This window comes from Arvicola amphibius, chromosome 15 (assembly GCF_903992535.2).
Source record: "Arvicola amphibius chromosome 15, mArvAmp1.2, whole genome shotgun sequence".
Taxonomy (NCBI): Eukaryota; Metazoa; Chordata; class Mammalia; order Rodentia; family Cricetidae; genus Arvicola; species Arvicola amphibius.
In genome coordinates, this window is record NC_052061.1 from 6,420,137 (window position 1) to 6,448,069 (window position 27,933).

General features: G+C 43.1%; 1 protein-coding gene across 1 annotated transcript; it reads left to right on the forward strand.

The window, feature by feature from the left end:
• The first annotated feature begins 1,065 nt into the window (after positions 1-1,065).
• LOC119801645 (carboxylesterase 1F-like) lies at positions 1,066-27,933 on the forward strand. The gene is made up of 14 exons (XM_038312245.1): positions 1,066-1,180; positions 5,224-5,428; positions 5,754-5,898; positions 8,022-8,155; positions 10,298-10,451; positions 12,387-12,491; positions 13,129-13,233; positions 17,881-17,919; positions 20,604-20,744; positions 21,215-21,295; positions 21,482-21,629; positions 26,164-26,295; positions 27,261-27,333; positions 27,570-27,933. The coding sequence occupies exons 1-14, from the start codon at positions 1,129-1,131 to the stop codon at positions 27,739-27,741; spliced, it is 1,686 nt and encodes a 561-aa protein (XP_038168173.1). The 5' UTR covers positions 1,066-1,128; the 3' UTR covers positions 27,742-27,933.

Consider the following 27,933-nt stretch of genomic DNA (forward strand, 5'->3'; position numbering starts at 1 on the left):
TGGAATCTTTGTGCCACATGGGAAATCTCAGCTTAACTGTTAGAGAAAATAAGTCTTTAAACGACATGATAATCTTTTGTGTTTTCTTCTCCAGAATGGATGCTGTCTGTATTTTCATCTTACTACCCAGGGATGCTCACAGCTGCCTTCAGTGAGGCTATGACCATTGCTTAGCCAGCTATACCAGGCTGTATTCAACTAAACAGTGCCCTAAGGCATCTGGTGGTCCTATGAAGGGGATCCCAGAAGCCTCCCTTTCTCAGCACTTGGTAAAGGATCCTCTCCCAGTGCACTCCCGGAGAGCATGCCCATGTGCTGAGCTGTCACAACTAGCCAGTCTCTCCCTGTCCTCTCATAGGGTTTGGTAAAAGTATGCATGAATCAAAGGATGCATAGGTGCTAAAAGCCAAGGATTTTGGTGAAATGGAGTTCATTTACTGTAAGGACATTCTATCCCCAAATTTCAGCCCTGAAGCAAGTGAGTTCCCAACCTTGGTTGCATATGACCTCCGACAGGGCCTCTTGTAAGTCTACGACACTACTAATCTAGCCTTCTCTAAGGAGGCTCAAGGAAACTTAACTTTGATACCAAGCACAAGAGCCCAAAACTCTAGGAAAGGAAGGCTGAGAGATGAGCTCTGATCTCCCTGATAAGCAACTGTGGGGTTCTGAGGGTCATCCAAAATTTTTCAGCCTGTTATAGGCTATCTACCCACTAAAGCTTTATGCCGCCTAGAGGTCTTTGAGTTTGAGAACTCATCGACCCCTGAAGTGAGAGTGTTCTGGGGAGAGATGTTTTTGTAAGAAGCTGTCTGTGGGTTGCGGTCGTTGGCCATCTGTAATCTGAGATTTTAGATTGTTTAGATAAAGGGGGCTATCACTGGGTGGGCGAGTGCTCAGATAAAGCTGGGTAAACATTGGAAGAGAGGTGGTGGCTCAGGGATCCCATGGAAAGCCTTGAGAGCCCTTTGGCAGAGGGAGAGGATTTCTGTTCTGCATTGTGCAACTGAGCTTTGTGGGCAAGAATCCCTGGCAGGTTCCCAGCATGTGGGCAGGACCATTCACTCCTCTTCCTTGCAGGCCACATTCAGAAACTCCAGTGACCTGGCAGGAGCTTGTCCCTGCACGATGTGTCTCCGTGCTCTGTGCTGGGTGTCACTAGCAACCTGCGTGGTTTGGGGTGAGTACTTTTGAAATACGAATTTGTGGGGGCACCTTTGAAAATCCTTGCAGCGTTGTGTGTGCATAGAGCAAAACTAAGACAGACAGATTCGGTTCTGCCGGGAGAATTCGCTCTCCTGACTTGGGCTTGCCTTCAAGTGGCCCAGCCCACAGCACAGGACATGCTGAGATCAGGAGAGACTAAAAACCCTGAGACTCAGCAGCACTCTACAGGTACAGCAATCCCAACAGGAGCGGAATCAGCACAACTCCAATCAGGCAGAATAGGCTTCCTTATTTCGCCGGACTGCGGAGGGGATTAAGTGGCTTCATTTCTCAAGTTCTTAAAGGAGAGGCTCCCCTTCATGTCTCTATATGTGGCCCTCCATGCTTATTTTCTATTAATACATAACATATTCATAGAAAATATGGGGTATGGTCAAAATAGCACACCAGGACCCAACAGCCATTGAAAAGACAGTTTGTTATTCGTTGTTCCCAAGAGGAGCAGCGTAGAAGAACTGGGGGTGAGGGGCTCAGGAAATGCCAGATCAGTGAGGAGGCTCAAGGCTGGAGACCTGCTGCAAATGTCTCTTTTGTTAGCGTTTCAAGGAATGCTGGAGAGAAGTACTGTCTTGATTGTCTGGTACCAGGTTCTGGGTGATGAGGGCCGGTGGACAGTGGTCCATGCTATCAAATCCGGGTAAAGCAAGCATGACTCTATAGGGGACAGACCCTGAGAGTGACAGTGTCCGTAGGTCATGATGGCCTCATAAGTATCAGACAGACAGACAGACAGAGACAGACACACATACACACACACACACATTAAATTCATGGTTAATGTATGGCTATAGCATTGATTTTAACATGTATCTGTGGCATTTTATCGGCTGAGAAAAGAGGCTCATACGGATGTGTGTTCTTCCAAGTTCATCTGGAAAATCATGCCGTGGGCTGTTCCTAGCTCCTGAATCCAGAGTCAGTGCTCAACACTCAGTTCCCCCAAAGCCTCACCCTGTCTGGACTTGTGACAGTGAGAGAGGCCTGGAACCGAGTGTAAACTAGAGTGAAGGGCCCAGATACAGAGCAGAGCACGGCTGCTGGTTACCCTGGCAACGCCACTCTTTCCATCTTCAGGAACTCCACACGGGGTGTTTTCAAGTTCACTGGGCAGACCAATAGTTAACCTGGAAAGACTCTTGTTATGAATAACTCAGAGAAACAGGGATACACATCTGGTACACAGTAGTTATCACATCTGCGTGCAATTTAGATTATGTAAGTCGTAACCGCCGTTGGTAGTAGTCTTGTTTTCCCTGCCCCCTGCATGCCAGCCCACACTGCTCTGGGCATTCTGGGTGAAAGTTCACAGCTAATTCAGCCATACTTGAGCATTTGTGATGAGATTTTGCCCTCTTGCCGCTGAAACACTCATCCCTCTTTTCAACCTGTCTTCTCCGCCTCCTCCTCGGGTTTCCATGGTTCATGCCCTTCTTCTACCACCACTCTGGTGCATGTTCTTATTCAGTTAGAGCTCTGTTTGTAATCTTGGCGCTTTCTCTTGCTTCATACTTCTATGGTGGCCTCTCTCTCTCTCTCTCTCTCTCTCTCTCTCTCTCTCTCTCTCTCACACACACACACATGCTGCAGACTCTCAGTTCAAGTGGACAGAACAGTTTGCGCCCTTTCTGACCTCTCAGTGTTGAGATGACCACATGCACTGCCATCCTTTCTTGTTTATCTTTGCCTCACTATGCGGTTCAGGCTGTTCTTTAATTGGCTATGGAGCCCATGCTGGTCTAGAACTTAAGGTGATTCCCCTGCCCCAGACTCCCAAGGTTTGTGGTCATCAGTGTACCTCAAGAGCCCTGATTCACCTACCAGGATATCTCAGGGCCTTCCCAGTGAACCCACCCCATATCTCAGGCCCTTCCCACTGAATCCCCCCCCCCCCCCGGGAGCTGGTGTTGCTAAATCACCTTTAGCCTTCTTTCTTCCCTTTGCCCCATATCAGCCATATCAGGGCAGGAAGCAAGTCCTCATCCCTCATCACCACAGCTCTCCATAGCAGTTTCTTACCGAGTATACATGGGGCCCGAGCACAGTAAACAACTCTCCACATAAATGAAGAAGAAAAATCAACATGCCGTGTTGCCATCTATGGATCACCTCATATCCAGGTTTCCCAGGAAGTCTGTTTGAGCAGTGTGCTAAAAGTAGAAAGTAAAACAAGATAATAATTATTAACAGCGATGACAAAAGGAGACAAGCATGCGATTGACTTCACAGGGTATCAAGTATGGCCCCGGACTTGTAACCATGATTGCTCCAAAGGGTCTAGTGTTAATCGCTGTTCTCTAGAAAGCTCTTCTTAGACTTAGGGTGAGTTTGCAGTCTGATAATTTAAGGCTATTAGAGCAAAACAGACATCATTAATCAAATGTCATTATGTAAAATGACAACAGTTGTGTGTCCCCCAGAATTTAATTTGCTTGTATTTATAATAATTAGCCACAGAAATTAAAACAACCAAATGCCCATAGTATGGAGCCGGTTATTAAGATCATGTCTCATAGGTGCTATCTTGTAAGCTTGATTCTTTACGGAAATAGTATCTATGAGACATGATGCCAAGACTTACTGATGTCAAGGTTATTTCAAAAAAATCTGGAAGTTGTTTTTCTAACCACACCTTATTATTATATTAAAACTTATACAGTATTGATAATATTTTTTTTACCTTTCCAAGCTCTTCTCTATTCTTTCCCACCTTCCTACCCACCCAACTTCATGTTCTTTCTCTATCTCAAAAACTGTTGAGGGAGGAATTAACAAACTCTGTGCAGCTAAAAGGGAAGAGTTAGGACCAAAAAGTAGAAATTAGGTGTTAGAGTGATGTTTTGACAGGTAGGCTATTACACAACAAGGAGATGCCAGACTTGGTGGTAATGGAATTGTAAGGGCATGGATGTCCTCCTGATGCTTAAAGGAGGGTCAGGGTGGTTCTCTGGTCCCACGGAGGGTACAAGGACAGAAGAGGAAGCTGCAGGGAGATAAGAAAAGACCATCTGCTGTTCAAGAATGTCACCTTGGAGGACCCTACCCAGACAGACCAGCAGACTTTAGATCTTTGTGTTCGCAGTGCCAGAAACACTTCAGATACGTATTTGCCCACCATGTGAAATCTAGTCATTTAGTCAGGCATTCAGTGTACTCTCCCAAACCCTGGACTCTTGAGATTATCTTCTCCCAATAGACTCCACCTGGGCATTAACAGGCCATTCATCCTTACCAGCCAGGGGCCATGCTATGCTTTGTGGAACTCTTACTTTGCTTGCTGAGTAATCACTCTATCATTCCATATATCTATCCTTTTTTTTCTTTTTGATTTTTTGAGACAGGGTTTCTCTGTAGGTTTGGATCCCGTCCTGGAACTAGCTCTTGTAGACCAGGTTGGCCTCAAACTCACAGAGATCTGCCTGCCTCTGCCTCCCGAGTGCTGGGGTTAAAAGCGTGCGCCACCACCGCCCAGCTCGCCATCATTCTTAACTATCCCTCCTCCTGCTGAATGTCTCAGAATCTCATGATGTCATCATTCAGAAGACCTCATTTCTTCCAACTTCTCTGGCACCTGCCTAATCCTTCTTTGGGTACACATTTCTTATTTCAGCATCAGGTCCAATACATCTGTTTTCCACTATGGCCACCTTCCTGAGAGAGGAACTACTTGTTCTTCCTCTGATCCAGCATAGAGCTTACACCAGGGTCCTGATGGATACAGGTTTCTCAGAGGGAACCAAAGTTATGTTGGTCCTAGAAGTTCTTTTTCCACTGTGACTTTGCATGGATTCTGTTCTACCTCACACTCCAGTTTGATTTTCGAATCAACCCTCTGAAATAAATGTTCTTCGTCTTAATTTCAGGTCAGAAACAAATGAGCCCAGAAGTAATTAGGTGACTTATTCAAGGTCAAGTGCCTAGAAAATGGGAAAACCCACATGGAATCCAAGTCTGATCTCGTCGCTCTATTGTATTCTTTCTCTCCTCCATGTTCCGCAGGGCATGCATCCTCACCACCCGTGGTGAACACTGTTCATGGCAAAGTCCTGGGGAAGTACGTCAGCTTAGAAGGATTCGCACAGCCTGTGGCCGTCTTCCTGGGAGTCCCCTTTGCCAAGCCTCCTCTTGGATCCCTGAGGTTTGCTCCACCACAGCCTGCAGAGCCCTGGAACTTCGTGAAGAACGCCACCTCCTACCCTCCTATGTAAGCCGCTGGGGAGGGCATGGGCTTTGTTCAACAGAGACATCTGTCATAGAGTGATGTAGGAGGGAGTCATTCACTGGTCCAGTCACCTTCTGGAATCCTCCAGGAAGGGGAGAGATGCCAAATATTTCTTCCTCTATTGGGTTGGGGGGCTGTGGGTTCCCACCATTTTCCCATAAAAACCCCTCTTATTAATTATGCCAGATTCCAGTCCTGTGAAAACAGCTCCATTCACAAGCTCAAACACTCTGGCGCAAGGTGGGGACCCCGGTGGCATTTCCAGCTTCTATATGTTGGAATTTCAGGTGTCCACTCTCTCCTCCAGGTGCTCCCAAGATGCAGTGAAAGGGCAGAGAGTCAATGACCTCTTAACCAACAGAAAGGAGAAAATTCACCTCGAGTTTTCCGAAGACTGTCTCTACCTGAATATTTACACTCCTGCCATCTTGACGAGGAGCAGCAGGCTGCCGGTAAGCACGAAACCGCTGGTCTAGTCCCTTGTGCTACACTATTCAGGTCTTCAGTGCGACTGGAAAGGGATTAAGGCCGCTAGATACACAGGTAGACAAGCCAGGAGTGGGTCAGGGACCAAGAGCTTCCTTCCACCACAGAAAATGTAAATGTTTCTTTCTGATTTCAGTGGGATTGCTATACATCTGGAATGGACAGCTGAAGGTTTTCACGTTCTCTTACACAAAGACAAGTTTTTCCAAAATGATTACTCTTAGTTATTAGCTTAAAAAAAATCTGGTCTCCAGAGAAGTTAAGACGCAATTTATAACAGTGTTAGTACCAGAAGAAATCTTAAGAGAAAACGAACAGCCCAAGTCTTCCTATACAGGTAGAGAAACTGAGGGCCAGGTAGGGAAGAGAAGGCACCCAGAAGGAATGGCAGGACAAGAGCGTGGGTCTCCATCTTCAAGCCTGTGCCCCTACGCAAGGGCTGGCAAGGGAGATGTGTGCTGCCTTTCTCCTTGCATTACCTGTGCCAACTTTCACTGCCAGGTGAAAGCTCTCATGGCCCATGATGGCAGTGTGGACGGAGAACTCTGGGGCAATCTCATAGGCGCTTTTCATGCCCTTTGCCAACCACTTGTTGGTTGCCCTTGGCACATGCTGACTGCCTAGTGAGTCAGCACTTCCCATTAAGAAGAAGCAGGGGTAGGGCAGGTTGCCCGTGACAGACCACACACAGTCTTACAAAGAAGCTCTGTAAAGACAGGACCCTTGAAGTAGAATGAGATAGATGGAGTATGAGGACCCACCCAGTCCCCTGGGAGCACCTGGGATGGAACAAAGAAGGGAAGGAGAAAGCAGCAGTCACCAAAATAGTATTTGACCCTAAACACATTTGCACAAGGAGGTAAGAACAAATCTCACCCCCACCCATTTATTCATGTAGGTGGTAGAGACCCCAAGGGGAGGAGAAACAGAAGCTCATGGAGCTTGGAAAGCAAGGGATTGTCCAGCTATGTATGCAGGCCCCAGAGACACATAGATTCTTGGTCTGCTTCCACTCTCTAAAGAGCAAGAATCACTTGCCTTCCTAGCCTCTTTTTTTCCCCTCAAATGTTGTAAACAGGTCCATAGTGGCTGCCGCGCTGTGCCTGAGACCTAGTGGAGGATGCAGCAGCACTGACACGAGTTAGAATCATGGCAGGACTGGCTCCTGGCCCAGATCACCAAACTGTGCCTGTGACTGCATTGGTTAGGAGATCAACTGTGAGCTCGGGCCAGATGGCTGCTCAAGTCCAATTCCACTTCTCATTAGCAGTGGGATCCCCGCAGAGGTGCCTCTGTTTTGCTATTTATCAAATGGGATAATCTTCATATTTAGAACTGTGCTCAGATTATCGCTGCTTCCTCTTTCCTGTTTATTAGCAGTGTGGTATAAGGTTTCAACTTTCTTTTCTCCCAGTTCTTTGAAATGTGAGCTCCTTAAATCCTGAAGCCTTCAATGAACAGTTATTGCACTCCTCCTCAGGCTCAAGCCAGATGAAAGAACCTAGTGTGGAGTAGGTGCTCTTAATAGTAAGACGGCCGAGGACTGGATGGAGAGGGAAGATGTTAAATGGGGTTGGCAAGATGGGGAGGATTGTGCTGGAAAGGGTACCAACTGGAGGCATGGAGATGAACGTATAGGCACATTACAGTTCATAGAGATGAAGCTAGAATACTAAGCTGCCTGAATGGACCATGTATCAGGATGTCAGCATGCTGGGGAAAAGATGACATCGTTGTTCCCTCTTGTTCCCGTAACGAAGCTCTCAGTTAGAGGAGCCCTGGGGAGACTAAAGAGAAAGGTAGCAGCATTGAAGCTAGAAGACTAAGTCTCAGTTAGAGGAGCCCTGGGGAGACTTGGCACAGAGGTCTAAAGAGAAAGATAGCAGCATTGGACGAGGTGACATCCTGGCTTCTAGCCAGGTACGTTGAGGAAGACGTATAATGGTATTTCTGCAGCCCAGCTGGGCACCGGTGAATTTTGATTGCTGACGCCCTGAATCAGGACCAGGCCATGCAAACCAAACCAATCTTCTGAGCTCTTTCCAATTCTATTTCCTATGACAAGTACGGTTCTTTCCTTGCTACCTAGGTGATGGTGTGGATCCACGGAGGTGGACTGACATTGGGTGGGGCGTCCACCTATGATGGACTGGCCCTCTCTGCACATGAAAATGTGGTAGTGGTAACCATTCAGTACCGCCTGAGCATCTGGGGATTCTTCAGGTAGGATTTGTGGACACTCCACTCTGCATATTGGCTTCTGTATTGATCAGCTCTATAGCGGTGTATTTGAAATCTGTCAATGTCGAGGACATCAGATTTGTTTAACTCAGTGTTTGGGTGGCTGGAAACCAAGGACTGAATCATCAGACTTTGGTGTGGCGGGGGTCCCTAAGCTACAATGCATCATGGTGGAAGAATAGAAATTGAGTCTGTGGGATAAAGAGACAGCTACGTGGCAAGTCAGAGAAAGTGGGAAGGCAGTCTTGCTCTTTTGGGAACAACTCGCTTTCTCAGGATATAGCGTGATTCCCTTGTGCACATATCCCCGAGAAATAAAGTACCCAATGACAGACCCTACCCTCGACAAATCCTCACACTGGATATAGCTGGACGTTAGGTACTGAAGCCCCCTTTTCTTGTGGAAAAGACCATATCCAAACCATCAAATCTGCAGAATTAAAGGAGGGAGGACCCAGTTTTAGTAATGGTATCCTTCACAGGGACGTTTGATGAAATTGTCCATGTTGGGGGTTCAGTCTTTCATTTCTGGGCCCTATCTACCTTTACGTTCCTCAGCCACACTCCTCTTGCTACTGGGATCTTCCTAGATTTCTACTCTATGAAACCAAGTCCTATTGATTCCGCAAAGCCCAGGCTTCGTGTTGCCGCCTTTGAAATGGCCACCTGTATTTCATCAGCACCCAGCATTCCTCTGTGACAGCAATCAGCACCACAGGACAGCACTTGACAGTCAGACATTTCTGCACAGGGAAGAAGGGAAGGGGTGGGTTCATGAAGGGATCTCAGTGAGTGGTTCTGCAGACAGGTTTTCAGCTGGCCATGAAGCCAAATTGGCCTAGAAGCAAACTGCAACCTTAACGATGCTCATTCCAGCCTTATATAGCTCCGAAGACTATAATAGCAATAATGAGATGCTCCCTTGCCCCGCCCCTCCCCACTGCCCAGTCCACTCCTTCTGTGCCCCTTTTCTCTGTCCTCAGGCACCGTGTGCTTCCTTCTCCCTCTCTATAAACACCCTGAGTGCTTCCAACAACTCTTCCACACTATCTGTAATCCCCAATTCACCTTTAAATCCTGCATAGTCCTTTCACCTGCCTCCTGGTCTTCTGTAGACATGCATGGCCTTCTCCCACTTAACAGGGAGAAACTTGGCCCTTGGCACCCACCGATCATTCCTTCAACAAAGGTCCTCATCCGTTTCCCAAGAACTCTACACAGCTGCTGACTGCTCCAAGCACTCATTTGCTCACAGCACAGGCCTTGTATACATCCCAGATTCTCCTTTTTTTGGCTCACAACATTTTTCCATTCAGGCAAGAGATCCTCATGACTCTATCTTTAAAATATGCTCAGAATCCTGCTGCTCTGGATCCACATTTTCCCCCGCCTTTCAAAGTCCTGTTTCTGAGGGATGGGTTAATGTTAGAACCAATATTTTAAACAAACTTGCAACTTTACATGGAGGCTGCTGCATATGGTGGCCAGAATATTGGTAAAACGGTGAGTGCTTGGGCCATGCCATGCCTTTATGTAATACCCCCATGAATTCCAAATGGCATAGAAGCCTTGTCAAGGCTCACAACAGTGGCTCTGCTTGCGTCTCACGAAAGCTGCATGCATATTTTTGTTCCCACAGCTCCAAGGCCTTCACACCCGCTGCTCATCTTAATTGAAAATCTTCTTTGGGTATTTACAAAGCCCTGGTGCTCATTTTACTTAGGTCTCTATCAAATTCCAGCACCTCAAAGAGAGCATCTCTCGTTGTGAGTCTAAAGCATATCCCAGACCTACCTTTGTTTCTTCTTTACCTGATTTTCGTTTCCCCATTGCTGACATTATATTGTCATTTTATCTGTTAATGTATAGTCTTTCCTGTGATCTGAGTGTTGCCATGTTTTTTGTTTTGTTTTGAGATGTGCTGTAGCACTCATACCAGATTTAGATATATATTGAACCTTTAGTACATAGTTGTTGGAATAGTGAATGAGAGCCTTGCACAGGGGAAGATTCTTGTCAGGGATGATGAGTTCACCGAATCCTGGAAAACTGCAAAGGACCCCCAATGCATCTGTGGTCCTAAGATCCCTGCCACACAATGTGTACTTTCTCTGTCTCTTGCAGCACAGGGGATGAACACAGCCGGGGGAACTGGGGTCATTTGGACCAGGTGGCTGCACTGCGCTGGGTTCAAGACAACATTGCCAACTTTGGAGGGGACCCAGACTCTGTGACCATCTTTGGAGAGTCAGCAGGAGGTTTCAGTGTCTCCGTTCTTGTAAGTGACCCCAGAACCAGGCCTTGTGTGCAGGCTTGCTGATGTAGCTCTTATAGGCCAGCTATTTGCTTTCAAAACCCAAAACCTGCACTCAGTGTCCATTTTACTCACGACACAATATTGATGGTCAGCCGCTGACAAACTAACTGTATTTGGCTCCCAGGAAGCTCATAATTTAACCTGGTGTCTCAGAGCCATAGATATCTCCAGCTCTAGCTCAGATCAGTGACAACCACAGCCTCTTCACTTAGTTGAGTTCTTTTCCCCTTTATCAAACATTTTTTCCAAGTATTGAAAGCATGTTTATTCAAGAAATAGGTTGAGTCTCATTTTGCACAGAAGGCTTTGGTTTGTTGTGTTTCTGTTACTAGTTATTTGAGAATTTCTTGCAATGTATTTTGATGCTGTTCATTCTTTTCCCATTTTCTGCCATATGTACCTGAACCCTCCCTCCCCATTTACCTTTGTGCCTTTTTTTCTTTTGAATTCATTAAATATAGTTGATGTTGTCCATATACTCTTGGGTGTGTGGCCTTCATTGGAGAGTGGTCTACCCACCGGGGCCACACTATTGCAGAACACTGACTCCCCTTCTCTTAGCTGCTATCAACAGCCAGTGGCTCCTTAGTCATGGCTGGGGCTTGTCTTGCTTCTGCTGGGAAATCAGGTTGATTATAAACTGCAAATAGGAAGAAGCAGTTGTTTGGATCCGAGGTAGATGTGCATGTCAGGGGTCTTCGATGTGCACAACAGGCAGGATCCTCTCTGAAATGGTCTCACAGTTTGTCCATAACTACCAGGGCAGCAGGAGAATCTGGGGCAGAAGGGGTGAGTTCTTTTGTGGACAGTGAGTGAAAGGAAGGATGTTTGAAAGGGGGACAGACAAGAATGGGTAGCATATGTGGGAAACAGCCAAACTGAGTTGTGAAATAAAAAAAAATCACTTATATGGAAAATGGAAGTTAAGGAGAAGATATCGAAAGTTCTGGGGGCTATACAAAACTCTCAGAATTGAGCAAAATACCAGCATAGTTACTGCATTTCATTTTACACACACACACACACACACACGTGCACATTAAAGAAAAGAAAAATTGCAAATGAATATTAAGGGGATGGGGGTGTCATCCATAGCCCTGTGAATCTTATATGGTCACAGAAGGTATCTTTTCATATCTATCTTTTGTTGTTTCCTCAAAGTCATGTCTATTCTCTCTCTCTCTCTCTCTCTCTCTCTCTCTCTCTCTCTCTCTCTCTCTCTATTTATCTATTATTTATTTATCATGCTTCTACTCATTCTCTGACTCTTGTAGTCTTATGCAGTTTTTACAATGAAACTATCCTTTAAATGCAATATGGCATAAATATATCCCCCAAACACTAAACACACATATAGCATTATCATTCATAACTGCACAAAGTTCCATGGTTAAGTCATGAATTGACAAATGTTAGGGCCTTGAAGTGTTTACTTTTGTTCCCAATATAAACAAGAGACTATTCAGTAAGCATGTGTGTACTTCCCTCTCTTCCTTCCGTCGTTCATGTTAGCTGGGCCCATAGGTAATTCTCCTGCTGACCTACACCCTCAGCTCTTTTTATCCTTACATGGTTCTTTTCTGGATTAATTCAGAATGAAAGAATTTCTCAGACAGAACTGTGCCTAGGAACTGCTGCAGTGCCTTTCAGGTAGTTCTTGTATTGCCGTAGGCACTTGCCACACACTTCCTCTGCTGGTCCTTACTCCGCATCCTGGTTCTACGCCACTCAGTTTCTCTGGACTCTCAGGCCAGAGAAAAGTCTCAGAGATAGAATAGGCAGATTGGTGGCTGGCACGTCTACAGACTGACCAGGGCAGGGGAGCATTCAGAGGGCAAATGAGTTAGTGGAGCCCTCCTATGAGCCTAAACTCTCCTCTTCCTCTCTCCATGGCAGGTGTTGTCTCCCTTGGCCAAGAACCTCTTCCACAGGGCCATTTCTGAGAGTGGTGTGATTATTGTTCCTGGTTTGTTTGCCACAGATGTCAGGACAGTCACTGAGGTAGGTCCCAGAAAATCGCCACACTCTTTCCTGAAGTCCTCAGGGGTCTTTCTGGCTATAGGATTCAGCTATGTGCTCAAGCGATTTCTGAAATAAGAATGGTTGGACAGAGATCACTTCTAGGCCTCTATCTAAGCCACACTCTGCAGGTTCTGAAGTTTCTTCTGCTGGGTCGTGTTATTTAGATGTCCTGCAAGTCTATTTGTGTTGTATGGGAAGACACGGTGCCCTCTGCAACATGCCACATACACAAGCTCTCCTTATGTAACAGGCACTGGAAACTAGGGGCCAAATGGCCAGCAAATGGAGGAAGTGGATGGGAAACAAGCAGTGGAATCATAGATTCCTTGCCCTCTGTCCAATGCACCTGACTTCCCCTAAGATAAATACTCTTCTCCAACACTGTGACTATTTTAAAAGTCAAGATAACAGACTCAGATGCATTCATGCCAACCATTAAAAATAACAACAGAAGCAACAAATTTTTGGCTTTAGACCTCAAGTCTGCTGCTCTAGAGTTTTTCATGATCACTTGTCTGCCTTTAGAAGTGGGGCTTAGGATAGAACCCACTGTCTACCCCAATGCTGGATACTGATGTTGCTCTTGACCTCTTCGGTTGCCTGATATCTCTTACAGAAAATTGCTGTCATGGCTGGGTGCAAAACCACCACATCTGCTGTCCTTGTTCACTGCCTGCGCCAGAAGACAGAGGATGAGCTCTTGGAGGTCATGCAGAAAATGGTGGGTGTGTTTCCAATGGTCTGAATTCCAGGTGCTTGGTTCTAGGATTCATTCATTCCGCTGTTCTTTAGCCCCAAACCACTTGGCATAGTTTTTCATGTCTGGAGAGCAGTGTCAACCACCTGATCACAAGTAGCAATTTAAAGTACTTTTTTTTTATTATCAGAAGATTTTATATAAAAAAATCCAGTAACAATCAGGTGAAATTTTTCAAAATATTATCTCAGTTCTTTCTAAATTTAATATTTTGCCATTGCTTTCAGTTGTGTTTTCAGAAATTAAGCATTCCATATTTCCAAAATTTATTAGTATCTTGAATTTTGAGAATGGGGTTATTAAGCAAAAGTTTTCAAAAAATATCACAGTTTATCTTGGAAGATTAAGACCAGATAAGTAAATTAAATAGACCTATAACTGATAAAGAAATAGAAACAGTTATCAAAAGTCTCCCAACCAAAGAAAGCCTCAAACTAGATGGTTTCAGCACAGAATTCTTCAAGATATCAAAGAAGAACTAATACCAATACTCCTCAATTTTTTTCACACAATAAAAACAGAAAGAACATTGCCAAACTCTTTTTACAAGGCTACAATTACCCTGATACCCAAACCATACAAAGACATTACTAAGAAAGATAATTACAGACCAATCTCCCTTATGAACATTGGTGCAAAAATACTTAATAAAATATTGTCAAACTCACCCCAAGAACACATCAAAAATTATCTATCATGGCCAAGGAGGCTTCATTCCAAAGATGCAGGGATGGATAATTCAACATATGAAAATCTGTCAATGTAATCTATCATATAAACAAACTGAAAAAAAAACATATGATCTTCTCATTAGATACTGAAAAAGCTTTCAACAAAATACAACATCCCTTCATGATAAAAGTCTTAGAGAGATAAGGGATACAAGAAACATGCCTAAACATAATAAAGGCAATATAGAGCAAGCCAACAGCCAGCATCAAACTAAATAGAGAGAAATTCAAAGCGATCCCACTGAAATTAAGAACATGACACTTGCCGGGCGGTGGTGGCGCATGCCTTTAATCCCAGCACTCGGGAGGCAGAGGCAGGTGGATCTCTGTGAGTTCAAGGCCAGCCTGGTCTACAAGAGCTAGCTCCAGGACAGGCTCTAGAAACTACAGGGAAACCCTGTCTCGAAAAACCAAAAAAAAAAAAAAAAAAAAAAGAACATGACACTCTCTCCTTATCTGTTCAATATAGTACTTAAGCTTCTAGCTACAACAATAAGACAAGAAAAGGAGATCAAGGGTGATACAAATCAGAAAAAGAAGAAGTCAAACTCTCACTATTTACTTATGATATCATAGCTTACATGAGTGACCCCAAAAAACTCTTCCAAGGAAATTCTACAACTCATAAACATTTTCAGTAAATTGGCAGTATACAATATTAACCCAAAAATCAGTAGCACTTCTATACAATAATGATAAAGAAGATGAGAAAGAAATCAGAGAAACATCACCCTCTCAACAGCCACAAATAACATAAAATGTATAACCAAACAAATGGAAGACCTGTATGACAAGAACTTTACGTCTTTGAAGAAAGAAATTGAAGAAGACACCAGAAAATGGAAAGCATGCTCTTGGATAGGTAGAATTAATGTGGTAAAAGGGCAATCTTACCAAAAGCAATCTACAGATTCAATGCAATGCCCATCAAAATACCAGCAAAATTCTACACAGACTTCAAAGATCAATACTCAACTTCATATGGAAAAGCAAAGAACCCAGGATAGTCAAATAATCCTGCACAATAAAAGAACTTCTGGAGGCATCACAATCCCTGACTTCAAACTTTACTACAGAGCTACAATACTGAACACAAAACTCAAGTTTAAATTGATCAAAGATCTCAACATAAAATCAATCACACTGAACCTCACAGAAGAGAAAGTAGAAAGTACATTTGAACACATTGGCACAGGAGACCGCTTCCTAAATATAACCCTAGTATCACAGACACTGAAAGAAACAATAAATGGGATCTCCTGAAACTGAGATGCTTCTGTTAAGCAAAGGACCCAGTCAATAAGACAGAGGGCTGATCTTCAAAATATACAAAGAACTCAAGAAATTGGTCATCAAAAGAACAAATAATCCAATAAAAAGTTAAGTACAGACATAAACAGAACTCTAAACAGATGAACCTAAAATGTCTGAAAGACACTTAAGAAATGCTCAGAATCCTTAGTCATCAGATAAATGCAAATCAAAATGACTTTGAGATTCCATCTTACACATGTAAGAATGGCCAAGATCAAAAACATTGATGACAGCTTATGCTGGAGAGGATGTAGGGTAAAGGGAACACTCCTGCATTGCTCATTTGAGTGAGAACTGGTACAGCCACTTTGGAAATCAGTATGGTGATTTCTCAGAAAATTAGGAAACAACCTACCTTAAGAACTAGCAATAACACTTTTGGGTATATTCCCAAAAGATGCTCAATCATACCACAAGGACATGTGCTCAACTATGTTCATAGAAGCATTATATGTCATAGTCAGAACCTGGAAACAACCTAAATGCCCCTTGACCAAAAAATGGATAAAGAAGATTTGGTACATTTACACAATGGAGTACTACATCAGAGAAAAAATGACATATTGAAATATCATATGTACTCACTCATAAGTGGTTTTTAGACATAAAGCAAACTAAAAAGCAGCCTACAATTCATGACCCCAGAGAACCTAAAAACAAAGAGGACCCTAAGAGAGACATATATGGATCTAATCTATATGGGAAGCAAAAAAGACAAGACTTGAATTTTCTGCATGGTGATAGATATGGGTCTATTTTCATTCTTCTACACGTTGATATCCAGTTATGCCAGTACCATTTGTTAAATATGCTTTCTTTTTCCCATTTTATTTTATTTTTTTGCTTCTTTGTCAAAAATCAGGTGCTTAAAGGTGTGTGGATTAATATCTGGGTCTTTGATTTGGTTCCATTGGTCCTCCTGTCTGTTTTTATGCCAGTAGCAGGCTGTTTTCATTACTGTAGCTTTGTAGTACAGTTTGAAGTCAGGAATTGTAATGCCTCCAGAAGTTCTTTTATTGTACAGGATTGTTTTGGCTATCCTGGTTTTTTTTCTCTTCCATATGAAATAGAGTACCATTCTTTTGCAGTCTGTGAAGAATTTTGTTGGGCATTGCATTGAATCTGTAGATTGCTTTTGGTAAGGTTGCCATTTTTAATATGTTAATTCTACCTACCCAAGATCATGAGAGATCTTTCCACTTTCTGGTGTGTTCAATTTCTTTCTTCAGAGATTTAAAGTTCTTATCATACAGGTCTTCCACTTGTTTGGTTAGAGTTATTCCAAGATATTTTATGCTATTTGTGGCTATTGTGAAGGATGATGTTTCTCTGATTTCTTTCTGAGCCCTTTTATTATCTGTTTACAGGAGGGCTACTGATTTTTTTGAGTTAATCTTGTATCCTGCTACATTACTGAAAGTGTTTATGAGTTGTAGAAGTTCCTTAGTAGAATTTTTGGGGTCACTTATGTAAACTATCATATCATCAACAAATAGTGATAGTGTGACTTCTTTTCTGATTTGTATCTCCTTGATCTCCTTTTGGTGTCTTATTGCTCTAGTTAGGACCTCAAGAACCATATTGAATAGATAATGAGAGAGTGGACAACCTTGTCTTCTTCCTAATTTCAGTGGGATCGCTGGGAGATTCCTCTCCATTTAGTTTGATGTTGGCTGTTGGTTTGCTCTATATTGCCTTTATTATGTTTAGGTATGTTATTTTATTCCTGCTCAGAAAGATAATTATCATATGTATTCACTCATAATTGGTTTTTAGCTATAAAGCAAAGAAAACCAGCCCACAAATCACAGTCCCAGAGAACCTAGACAACAATGAGGACCATAAGAGAGACTTACATAGATCTAATGTACATGGGAAATAGAAAAAGACAAGATCTCCTGAGTAAATTGGGAGCATGGGGGTCTCGGGAGAGGGTTGAAGGAGAGGGGGGAGGCACGGAGGAGAGCACAGAAAAATGTAGAGTTCAGTAAAAATCAATAAAAAAAAATTGACACTTACACCCTATATGCATAGAAACTCCTCCGGGATAACCCTGGTTTAGATTTAAAGTCGGTTTAGATTTAATGTCAGGTACCCATCTTTGAGTTATCCCCTGTGTTCTGAGGAATGGTGATCCAGCTCACCTACTGAACTCATGAAGTAAGAATAGCAAAAGGGAAAGGAGTAGAGGACTCATCCTGTCTATCCATCATCCCTCCAGCCTAGGTTCCCATCAAGGTCAAAACACCCTGCCACTGAAGTCACCTTGTCCCCACATTTTCTCAACAGAAAATCTGTATTGTCCATTGTTGTACCAGAGAGAGAGATGGGGGAGGGCTGAAGGAGGGTACCGGTACAGATGGAGGCATCGTCTCAGAGCTTCAGCAACTCTGACTGTGGGTACTACCGCTGCCCTCCCTCATCCTGCTCCACCGCGTGCCTGTACCGAGAGGATGCCATGCAGGCTCCCATTACCCTACTTGAGAAGAGACTGGGGAGCACAAGGTGGAAGATGAGCTTTACTCCAGGAAGACTTCTAACCACAAACTCTTTTTTATTCCCACAGAGTCTGTTTAAACTCGATTTACAGGGAGACACCAAAGAGGTAAGGTCTTTTTAAGGTTTGAAGTCTAACAGTGTTAGGTTGTGATTGAAAGAGTTTTTGTTTGTGAAATCACAGCTCTCTCTTATGTGTATGTATTGTTGAGACCTAGAGCAACAACAACAAAAAAAAAATTGGGTTAACAAGGCCAAGAGGACCAAAGACAGGGTTGGCACTATTCCTCTGACTGCTGGTTTAGTGCTCCCAATCAGAAACCATGTATCTTCTCAATTACAATTCACATTCTAAAATGACCTATTAAAAGAGCCTGCACGGCCGGGCGGTGGTGGCGCACGCCTTTAATCCCAGCACTCGGAAGGCAGAGGCAGGCAGATCTCTGTGAGTTCGAGGCCAGCCTGGTCTACAAGAGCTAGTTCCAGGACAGGCTCTAAAAAAGCTGCAGAGAAACCCTGTCTCGAAAAACCAAAAAAAGAAAAAAGAAAAAAAAAGAGCCTGCATGGCCAGATGGCTAAGTTGCCTAACTAAAGGTCATGGAAGCCATTGGTGAAGAGTACAAGCTCTGAGAAGAATCACAAGCTATGTCAGGTCAAGATGCCACACCCTCTTTCTTCTAGCCAGAAAACTCTAGTTCTCCCCATCTTCTCAGTTCCCATCAGCAGCCAGGGTCTAATGACATTAGCTGTGCTGAATTACAGCCAAGTTCTCCAGTCCTTCCATCAGATCCTATGGTACCCCTTAAACTAGGGAGAAATCGTTGCTTTTTATTTTGGTTTAAATTCAAGGAACAAAGCAAACTTTTAAATGTCTTACAGTCTGGTGGGATAATAGACTTAGCTATAAAGCATATCCTAATGTATTTTCTATGTATTAAAATTATATAGCTTAATGAGAAGTGATCTTCTTGATCATCTATAAATAAATGAACCCGTACGATTGAGATGCAATCATGAGATTACATATACATGAAATTAGTGCCAGTATTGGGGATATACTACAGGTATTTATGATCATGTGAAATTACAAACAAGAGCAACAATTTCCAGAGTCAGTGGTCCTGTTAACATTACCTGAACGGGATTCTCCTTCTTTGGAGAATGCTTCATCTGGTTAACATCTGATTTATTAGTTTCTATAAGATGTATTTGCATCATGGCCCATAATAACTTGTGGCAACTATATGTCAGGTTATGGATTGGGGGATGGACACAGCAGTGAAGCAGAAAAATGTCTGTCCTTCTCAAAGAATTCCATCCTCTTAGGGCAAGGTGTGACAAAATAAATTAGCAAACTATCGTATGTCTAGTTGCAATCAGAGTTAAGGTAAAGAAGAAAGTGGAAAATGGGACAGAGTTAGAGGAAAGGAAGAGGTACATAGGAAAGAGACTGGGAGGGACATTACAATCTACTTTAAGAGGACACTCTCCTTACCTGAACCCCTACTTGACTCCACTTCCTAAAGGATCCACCACCTCTCACTGGTAGTACAGGCTGGAGACCAAGCCTATAACACATTGGTCTTTAGGGACAGGTAAGACCTAAAGTACAGCACCTCCACTGAATTATTGCTGGGCGGTGGTGGCGCACGCCTTTAATCCCAGCACTCGGGAGGCAGAGGCAGGCGGATCTCTGTGAGTTCGAGGCCAGCCTGGTCTACAAGAGCTAGTTCCAGGACAGACTCTAAAAAAGCTGCAGAGAAACCCTGTCTCAAAAAACCAAAAAAAAAATTTACTGGAAATAGGATGTGTAGGTGTGTCACTCTGTGACTGCCCTTCTCTCTAACCTTGCTTCAGGACATTCATTCCTTCAAGCTAGAAATTGGACAGTCCCGAATTTAGCCCCAAATGGCAACATTTCTCTTCTTGGTTCATGGCATTTTCCATTGGGATATGATGTTCTTGCCCATGAAGTCAGTGTTGGATCAACAACACAGTACACCTAAACAATGGAGAAGAGATCTGCCTGTTTCTAGTTCGGCCATTTGGGGAAATGGTCATGTGATACCTAAGTACATGATAAAATTGTGGAAAAGATAGCAAAGCATCTAAACTTGTGGCTCCCACATAGTCAGCATCCACATGATAACAATAAGCTGCAGCACAGCTATGAAACTGCAGCTGAAAAAAGTTAGTGTCTCATTACCCGGGGTTGAGAAAGTAGTAAGCCTGCTCAGATGGTGTTTTATTATATTATAAATAAATCTTAGATATACTAATTATCTTTGAGAAAGCAATGTTAGATAATGTGTCTTTAAGCTGGAACCCATATATAAGGATGATGACAATATTGTGACCAGTAGTTTCCAATCTAGAATTCCACTGCAACAAAGCCCCAGGATTCACTAAATCAGCATTCAGGGAAACGTTATAGACCTAACTACTAGGAATAGTGAAAATAAATTCTAGAGAATATGCATGATTGAAGTGTGTGTGTGTGTGTGTGTGTGTGTGTGTGTGTGTGTGTGTGTGTGTATACTTAGGACTGTATGAAGTATTTCATATACAATGCATATTTAATGAAAATGCTCCCCCTTCACTTTGCTGTTTCCATTAACCTCGTCACTCACAAATGCCGAACTTTGGTCTTTGTGGCTCACAGACCTTTTAAGGACACTGATTTCTGTGGCCACTGCTCGCAGTCATGGGGTCTATGTTCCAGCTGCCCCCTTAGACAGGCAGAGCAGGGGGAGATGTGGGTGATCTTTCACACTATGCTCCTCTCTTCCCCAGAGCAACCCTTTTATACCAACTGTGATTGATGGAGTGGTGCTGCCAAAGGCACCAGAAGAGATCCTGGCCGAGAAGCATTTCAACACTGTGCCCTATATTGTGGGAATCAACAAGCAAGAGTTTGGCTGGCTTATGCCAACAGTGAGTGAGCTTAAACAGACCCCTTAGACAGATGTTCCTCCACCCACCCGCTATCATGCCTCCACTCTGTACTTCCTAGGAATTTTGTATTTAAGCTTTGCCTTGTATCTGGGCAGCTGTTTCCATTGCTATAGTATATCTATCCAAGCAAACAGTCTCTGTCGTGTCTTAACTAAGATGCCCAGGCTTGAGAACTCAATATCAATTATTTCTTGTCTTTTCTCAATGAATTCCAAAATTCTTGGGCTGGGTGGGAGTCTGTCGGCATAAGCGTTGCATAACCTGATTAACCAAGGTCCAGCGGAAAGTGGAGGAGGAGCTGGGAATCCAGGAGAATCAGCGTGTGGCACAGATGCCTCCATCCTGTGCTTTTACCCTCAGGTGCTCTAGATCTCCACAACCACTCGCAGTGGATGGTTTTCCTGGTTCAGGACTCACAACGGCTTAACCTTTTCTTCTTTTCGTAACAGATGATGGGATTTCCACAAACTGATGTAAAATGGGACAAGAAGATGGCCATAGCAATCCTGCAGAAATTCTCCCCCCATCTGGTAAGCACATAGAGATTTGTGGCCGTTGGCTAAGGAGTTTTGAGGGATTGGCTCAAATTTAGGAGCAGTTCAATGTCTCGTGTGGCATCACCCCAGGAAGGATTTGCACAGGTCATAGGAAGGTCAGACTCAATGTAGCCTCAATTAGTTGGACAGGCTGCTGATCGCCTTTGTCATCCATTCCAGGGAATACATGAGGACGCAGTTCCAGTTGCCTTTGAGAGGTATGTAAGAGGTAGCAATGAGCCAGACAAAATTAGAGACGGAATCTTGGAGTTCATTGGAGATGTGACATTTGGTGTCCCATCAGTGACTGTGTCCCGTGGTCACAGAGGTGAGTCACAGAAGTTGGAGAGGAGAGAGAGATGAAGATTCTCCTGCTTTGGTCCCTAACCTGTACACTACTTCCTAGGGCAGACAGACGTGGGAACTTCTCGTGGTCAGTGTGCAAAGTCTTATTCAGTGAAGCTTCTGTTCAGTTTTGCTTTCCAGATGACAGGCTCTGAGGAAGAGGCGTAAATGCAAGTAGTTAATTTGGTAGTTGATACCAGGAAACAGCACGAGGGGGGTGAGGGCTGTCGCAGGAGAGAGATGAAGGGCAATCAATGAAGCACTGTCAGCACGGGCCCACTGTGGGCAGCTGGAGCTGTGGGATTTTTGGGAAGAATCATATGTCAGGACTCAGGATTATCCCTGCAGAACAGGAAGGGAGGGTATTTACCCACCAATATTCACTTGTTAGTAGAAGGGTTTGTGCTTTGACCTGTCACACACATGGGTAGAGTAGTTTATAGTGACCAGAGTAAGCTTTGGAGCGAAGAGTAAGCAGTGCTGGAGGTAGAACTCAGGCTTCCCTGCCCTGACAGGGGTACCAGCAAGACTCAAGCGCAACTGCTGATTCACGGAATAGAGACAAATGTCACATTCTCAAGTTGTTTCTAAACTACATAACTACACAATAGAGGCATGAGACCGTATTAGTTAAGTGAGGAGGTTTGCTCAGGGCAGAGAGGGCAGGAGGAATTTGGTAGAAGGTATGCAGCATTGTTGGGAGCAGTGAGACCCCCAGATCCTGAATTTCTTGTAATCTCTGATCTGATTGCCTACAGCTGCTCTGAGCACGAGACCTTCAGGAGTTCCTGATAGCAGGAGAGTGGTTTCTGGTGGGTTTGGCTGGGGCATGGCTATCTCTATATAATCTGCCCCTGAACACAATAAAGGGGGCATTCTTGGGGAATTCAAGGATGACCTGTGTCGCTGTCTGTCTGTCTGTCTGTGTGTGTTTGTGTATTTTAACCTCCTGCCCTTTGCCTGAATCTTGGGAACTGGGTACCAGCACACCGAACGCAGACACGGGGGCATGGTGCGCGGCACAGCATGGGAGTTCTTACTCGGGTTGTTATCATTGTGACAAAATTCCTGATGTGAACCGTTGCCAGAGAGGGCAGACTTACTTGTATTGTTTAATTGCACTGTGAGCCGACTCCACTGCTGTATCCCTGGTGTGAGGCTGAGCATCATTCTGGGGAGCAAACTAGATCACCTCATGGCACATAAGGAGCAAAGAGGAAGAGAGATGCAGGAAGTAGGCAGGAAAGAGAATCCCAAGGATCCACCCCCAGCAGCCTAGTCTGCAGGGTGACCCCCCCCTTGAAAGTCCTCACATTTCAAAATAGCACTATCAGCTGGAGAACTCCTGTGGAGCTTTTAATTTGAAGTCAGGTAGTGGATTGGTGTTTTGTTTTGTTTGACCAATAACTTTCTTTCTTGATGCAGGTGTATGTGTGTATGGGCGTGTGTGTTTGTGTGTCTGTGTCTGTGCCTCTCTGTGTGTTGTTTGGTTCCAAATAATTTGAAATGGTTCTATTTTTTTTTCTAGCTACATGAGAAATTATATTGGAGTTATTTCATTGGGTACTAAAGTGAACTGGTAGGGGGCTTCGGGCAATGCAGGCATTTTGACAGTTATAATTCTTCTAAGCCACGAACATGAATTATTTTCATTTAATTCTAACGAATTTATTTCATTTATTTCTTATAGATTTTTTGCATAGGAAAAGTGAAACTATTTTAATTTCTTTCTATGGAAATTATGGTTTTTGAAGCTAGTACAAATGAAACTGTCCTCCTGGTTTATGTTTTAGAGCTTCCTTTGGGGGCATATTAATGCTACTGATTTTTTTATTATTTTTATTTTGTAATATGATTCTATTTATTTATTATATCTCAATTCCTCGGTAATCTCAGTGCTTTTATTTGTAGGGTCATTCTCTCCAGGAATGCCTTACTATGCCCCTTTTCCCTATTTAAACCACAAGTCTAACAGTTGGATTTGGTTTGTTGGTATTCTGTTGATTAGTTTTCTGTCTGTGTTTATAAATAACATTGGTGCAGCTCTATTTTCTTGTAATATTCTTGTTTGATTTTTACATCTTTTGTGATTCTGTCCTCATGGATGTGGGGCCATATATTCTCTGACTTTTGAAGAAATTCGGTAAGAATTTGAGATAAATAGTTTCTAAATCCTTTTTATTTTATTTTATTTATTTATCCAATTTTCTGTTTGCTTGTTTTTTGAGACAAAGGTTCTCTTTGAAACAGTCCTGGCTGTCCTGAAACTCACTCTGTAGACCAGGCTGACCTCAAGCTCACTGAAATCCACCTGCCTCTACGTCCCAAGTGCTAGGATTAAAGGCATGCACCATCACCAACTAGCATTCTAATTCTTTTTTTTAAATGTTTGTTGTGATTCTCAAATTCATGTTTTTTTTCTTTAATTGTTTAAAAACATATTACTAAAATTAATTATAAGTAACATATAGTATCACTTTACAGACATGATTTCAAGGCTGACCATGTGGTATTGGAGAACCAGCTGGGGGTGTCTCTTTTCTGGGGGAGACTATTTCTCCTGATCTTAACTTTCCTTAGCTGACTGGTTATTTTAGCAGGTCTGGTGGAAGCAACCATAGTCTCAATGAGTCGTGATGCAAAGCAAGTCATGTCCAGAAGACAACATTTCATAGTATGCTTCCTCAGCCACCAGTACTTACTGCCTTCCTACCCGCCTTTACTTGTGTTTCCGGAGCCTTGGGATTGTAGGGGTATGGGGGGGAATAGTGTGGATATGGACCACACTAGCACTACTCGATGAATATAAGCATCTGGAAGACAACTTGACAACAATCCTACTTAGAAAAAAAATGAGGATAAAAACCAGTAATAAGTTCTCCCTAAAGTTCCCTGATTTCCTCATCTGTGTTGTTTTGACCAGATTAATAGTGGCAGAAATGAATTCCCTCTCTTGTGGAACAAGCCTCCAGTCCAATCAGACAGCTAAACAGCCCTACAAGCACTATTGCACCATCGAGCACATCTTGCCTGGAAGGCCCATATTATAGCTTTTGGAATTTTCTGCTAGCATAATTCATAATAGCCAGAACTTGGAAATAACCTAGATGCGCTTCAATTGAAGAATGGATAAAGAAAATGTACATTTACACAATGGAGTACTACTCAGCAGCAAAAATCAATGACCACATGAAATTTGCAGGCAAATGGATGGAACTTGAGTGAGGTAACCCAGACTCAGAAAGACAGAGTGTGTACTTACTCATAAGTGTGTATTAAATGTAAAGCAAAGGATAACAAGACTACAATTCACAACCCCAGAGAAGCTAGGTGACGGGGCTTCTTCAGAGTCTAAAGGGACATCGGCAAACAAGAGGCAGAGAGACTACAAGAACAGATAATGGGGAAGTCTCATTCTGTTCTTGTATGCAATCTTTATTGCCCTAAGATCATTTGATCTATGTTCTATATATTTAGACGTTCTGATGTTGGATATATATATATATATATATGTATATATATATATATATATATTTACAAGTGTCATTCCCTCTTGATGAATTGACCAATTAATTCAACATACAATGACTTTATTTCTCTACTTTCACAGTTTTGGCTTGAACTTTATCATTTCATATAACCATAGCTACTTCTTTTCTCTGTTAGTTTTTATGTGTATATAGTATCTCCTCCTGATCCTACACTTTCAAAACATATAAGACTTTAAAAGTGAGAAAACTCTATGCCTTTCTTAGAAGTGTATAATCTATTTATATTGGATAAAAGTATAAATATGGAAAGACAATATTGCTTTCTCCTTACGATTTGCTGCTGCTGTTACACAACTCCTTGATTTGTTTCTCCCTATCTGACCGCCCTCCCTTGCGGCTTGATGGGTCTCCATGGTGGAAGTCTTTCTGTCCTTTCTGCTTTTATTTGCTGCTTCTTCTTTATTGAAAATAGATTCTTCTCTCATATATTGCATCCTGACCACAGTTCCCCTCCCTCTAGACCTCTCAGATCCCCCCACATCTTCCATCTCCCCAAGATCCACTCCCCCTCCATTTCCCTTCAGAAAAGAGCAGGGCCTCCAAGAGATAGCAACCAAACAGGACAAAACAAGATACAATAAGACAGGAGAGAAGCCCTCATGATGAGGCAGGACAAGGCAAACCAATGGGAGGAAAAGGTACAAAGAGCAGCTGAAGAGTCAAAGACACACCTGCTCCTGCTATTAGAACTCCCACAAAACACCAAGCTAGCCTGTTATCGTTAACACTTACATAGTGTATTTACCAGGTTCATTGTATACATTCATTTTAATTGCATTAACATGAGACTCAAACACCATTTTTATTTCTATTAACTTGCAAATGTAAGCAAATCAAGTTGATTTCCCAAAGTTGTTTTTCTGATATGCTTATGACTAGGTATTTCCTTCAAAGGTATGAGGAGCCTTGATTCCATCCGGGAGTATGTCATATAACATGAGCTGTTATGACTCCATTTCTTCACAGATACTGGAGCTCCAACCTACATGTATGAGTTTCAGTACCATCCAAGCTTCTCATCACACGCGAGACCCAAGAACGTAGTCGGAGATCATGGAGATGAAGTCTACTCTGTATTGGGTGCCCCCATTTTAAGAGGTAACGGCTCATAGCCAGTATGAGGGTAGAATCAAGAGGTCTGGACTCCAGTCTTGGTTTGTCAGCCTTAAACAAGTTTCTCCAGTCTTGATCCTAATTTCTTAATTCAGTATACTGGGGGAGGGAGGGAGGTGAGATATACATGAATGTCGGCAGTATTTCTCCTAGTCTAACATACATTAAGGAGGATATATTTAATGTGCCCCCAGCATAGCTGTTCTCACACTCCTGATGATTGACAATATAAAAAGATGTTGTGTATCATACATAGTAGGCCACTTGATAACAAGAAGGCCACTTCTTGATTTTATACTCAAAATAACATATCAAAACATGACTGACTGGAGGTGAGGTCAGACTTGGTGCTAACTGTGTATCAAATTCACGTGTATTGGTATGCCCACCAATCTCTGCAGATACTTGCAACACGTGTATTTTTATTAAAACTATAGTTAATAATACAATATCAAGCTATGACACAGTTAATATTTGAGAAAAATCTTCTTAAACCTTCTTTCAAAAATTGCATGTGGCCCCTAACCTACCTCATAACATATGGGCATCTCTGGAAATCTCCCAGTTAAGAGAGTCCTTAGGACATTTGCATATTTCTCAACCCTCACAAGTTTACAAGACTAAGAAAAGACCTATGAGCCAACAATATTACGGGGTAGAGGAAACCAGGGTGTGATCTTTCTACCCTGAGTGAGGGAGAACAGATGAACATGGAAAATAAAGACAGCTCATATGGATGGGCTGCATTTCACTGAAAAATCCTAGACCAGTCATCCTCCTCAGTCTGAAGGCCTACATCGGTGAACCAGGATTTTGTAGACTTTAGGTATGGACTAAGATCCACAGTTCTGCCTTTCGAAACCCTGAGTTCTGCTGCTGGTGGGCTCAAGAGCTATTCTTTTAGTCGTGACAGGCTTTTAAACCCCTCTCTCTGTTTTTATTCCTCACAGGTGGTGCCTCTGAGGAGGAGATTCGTCTCAGCAGGATGGTGATGAAATTCTGGGCTAACTTTGCTCGGAATGGGTGAGGCTGGTGGTGAAAATGGGACTGGGGTGGTGGGACTCAGTGGGAAGAAGGACAGTTTCTAAAGTTTAGTGGCAAACTCAAATCCAGTCACTCCAAACCATCGCTCTTGCATTGGTTCTCTTCATCTCTCGTGATGGTTGGGAACGGGTAATCCAGGAATCACTATCTATCCCATAAAAAATGCAGGGAATCACAGAGTAGCTTTGAGGAATTCTATTTGGTTCTGTTCCTAGGAACCCTAATGGCGAAGGGCTGCCCCACTGGCCAGCGTATGATCACAAGGAAGGCTACCTGAAGATTGGTGCTACTACTCAGCAAGCCCAGAGACTGAAAGGGGAGGAAGTGGCTTTCTGGACTGAGAGCCTGACCAAGAAAAAACCCCAACCAGACCACAGTGAGCTGTGAGTGCAAGGCTCTGCCAGCCTTGTATCAGAAAAGTCAAGATATAGTTCCTCTAGTAAAAGTGTTTGTTAATCAAAGATGGATCTCGAAGGATCCTGAAGAATTTTGTCATAGGGATAGACAGAAGCCAGGGATGGGAGATGTTTTATACTTTTGGCCTCAACTTGGAGAATAAATGTTCTTTTTAAGATCAAA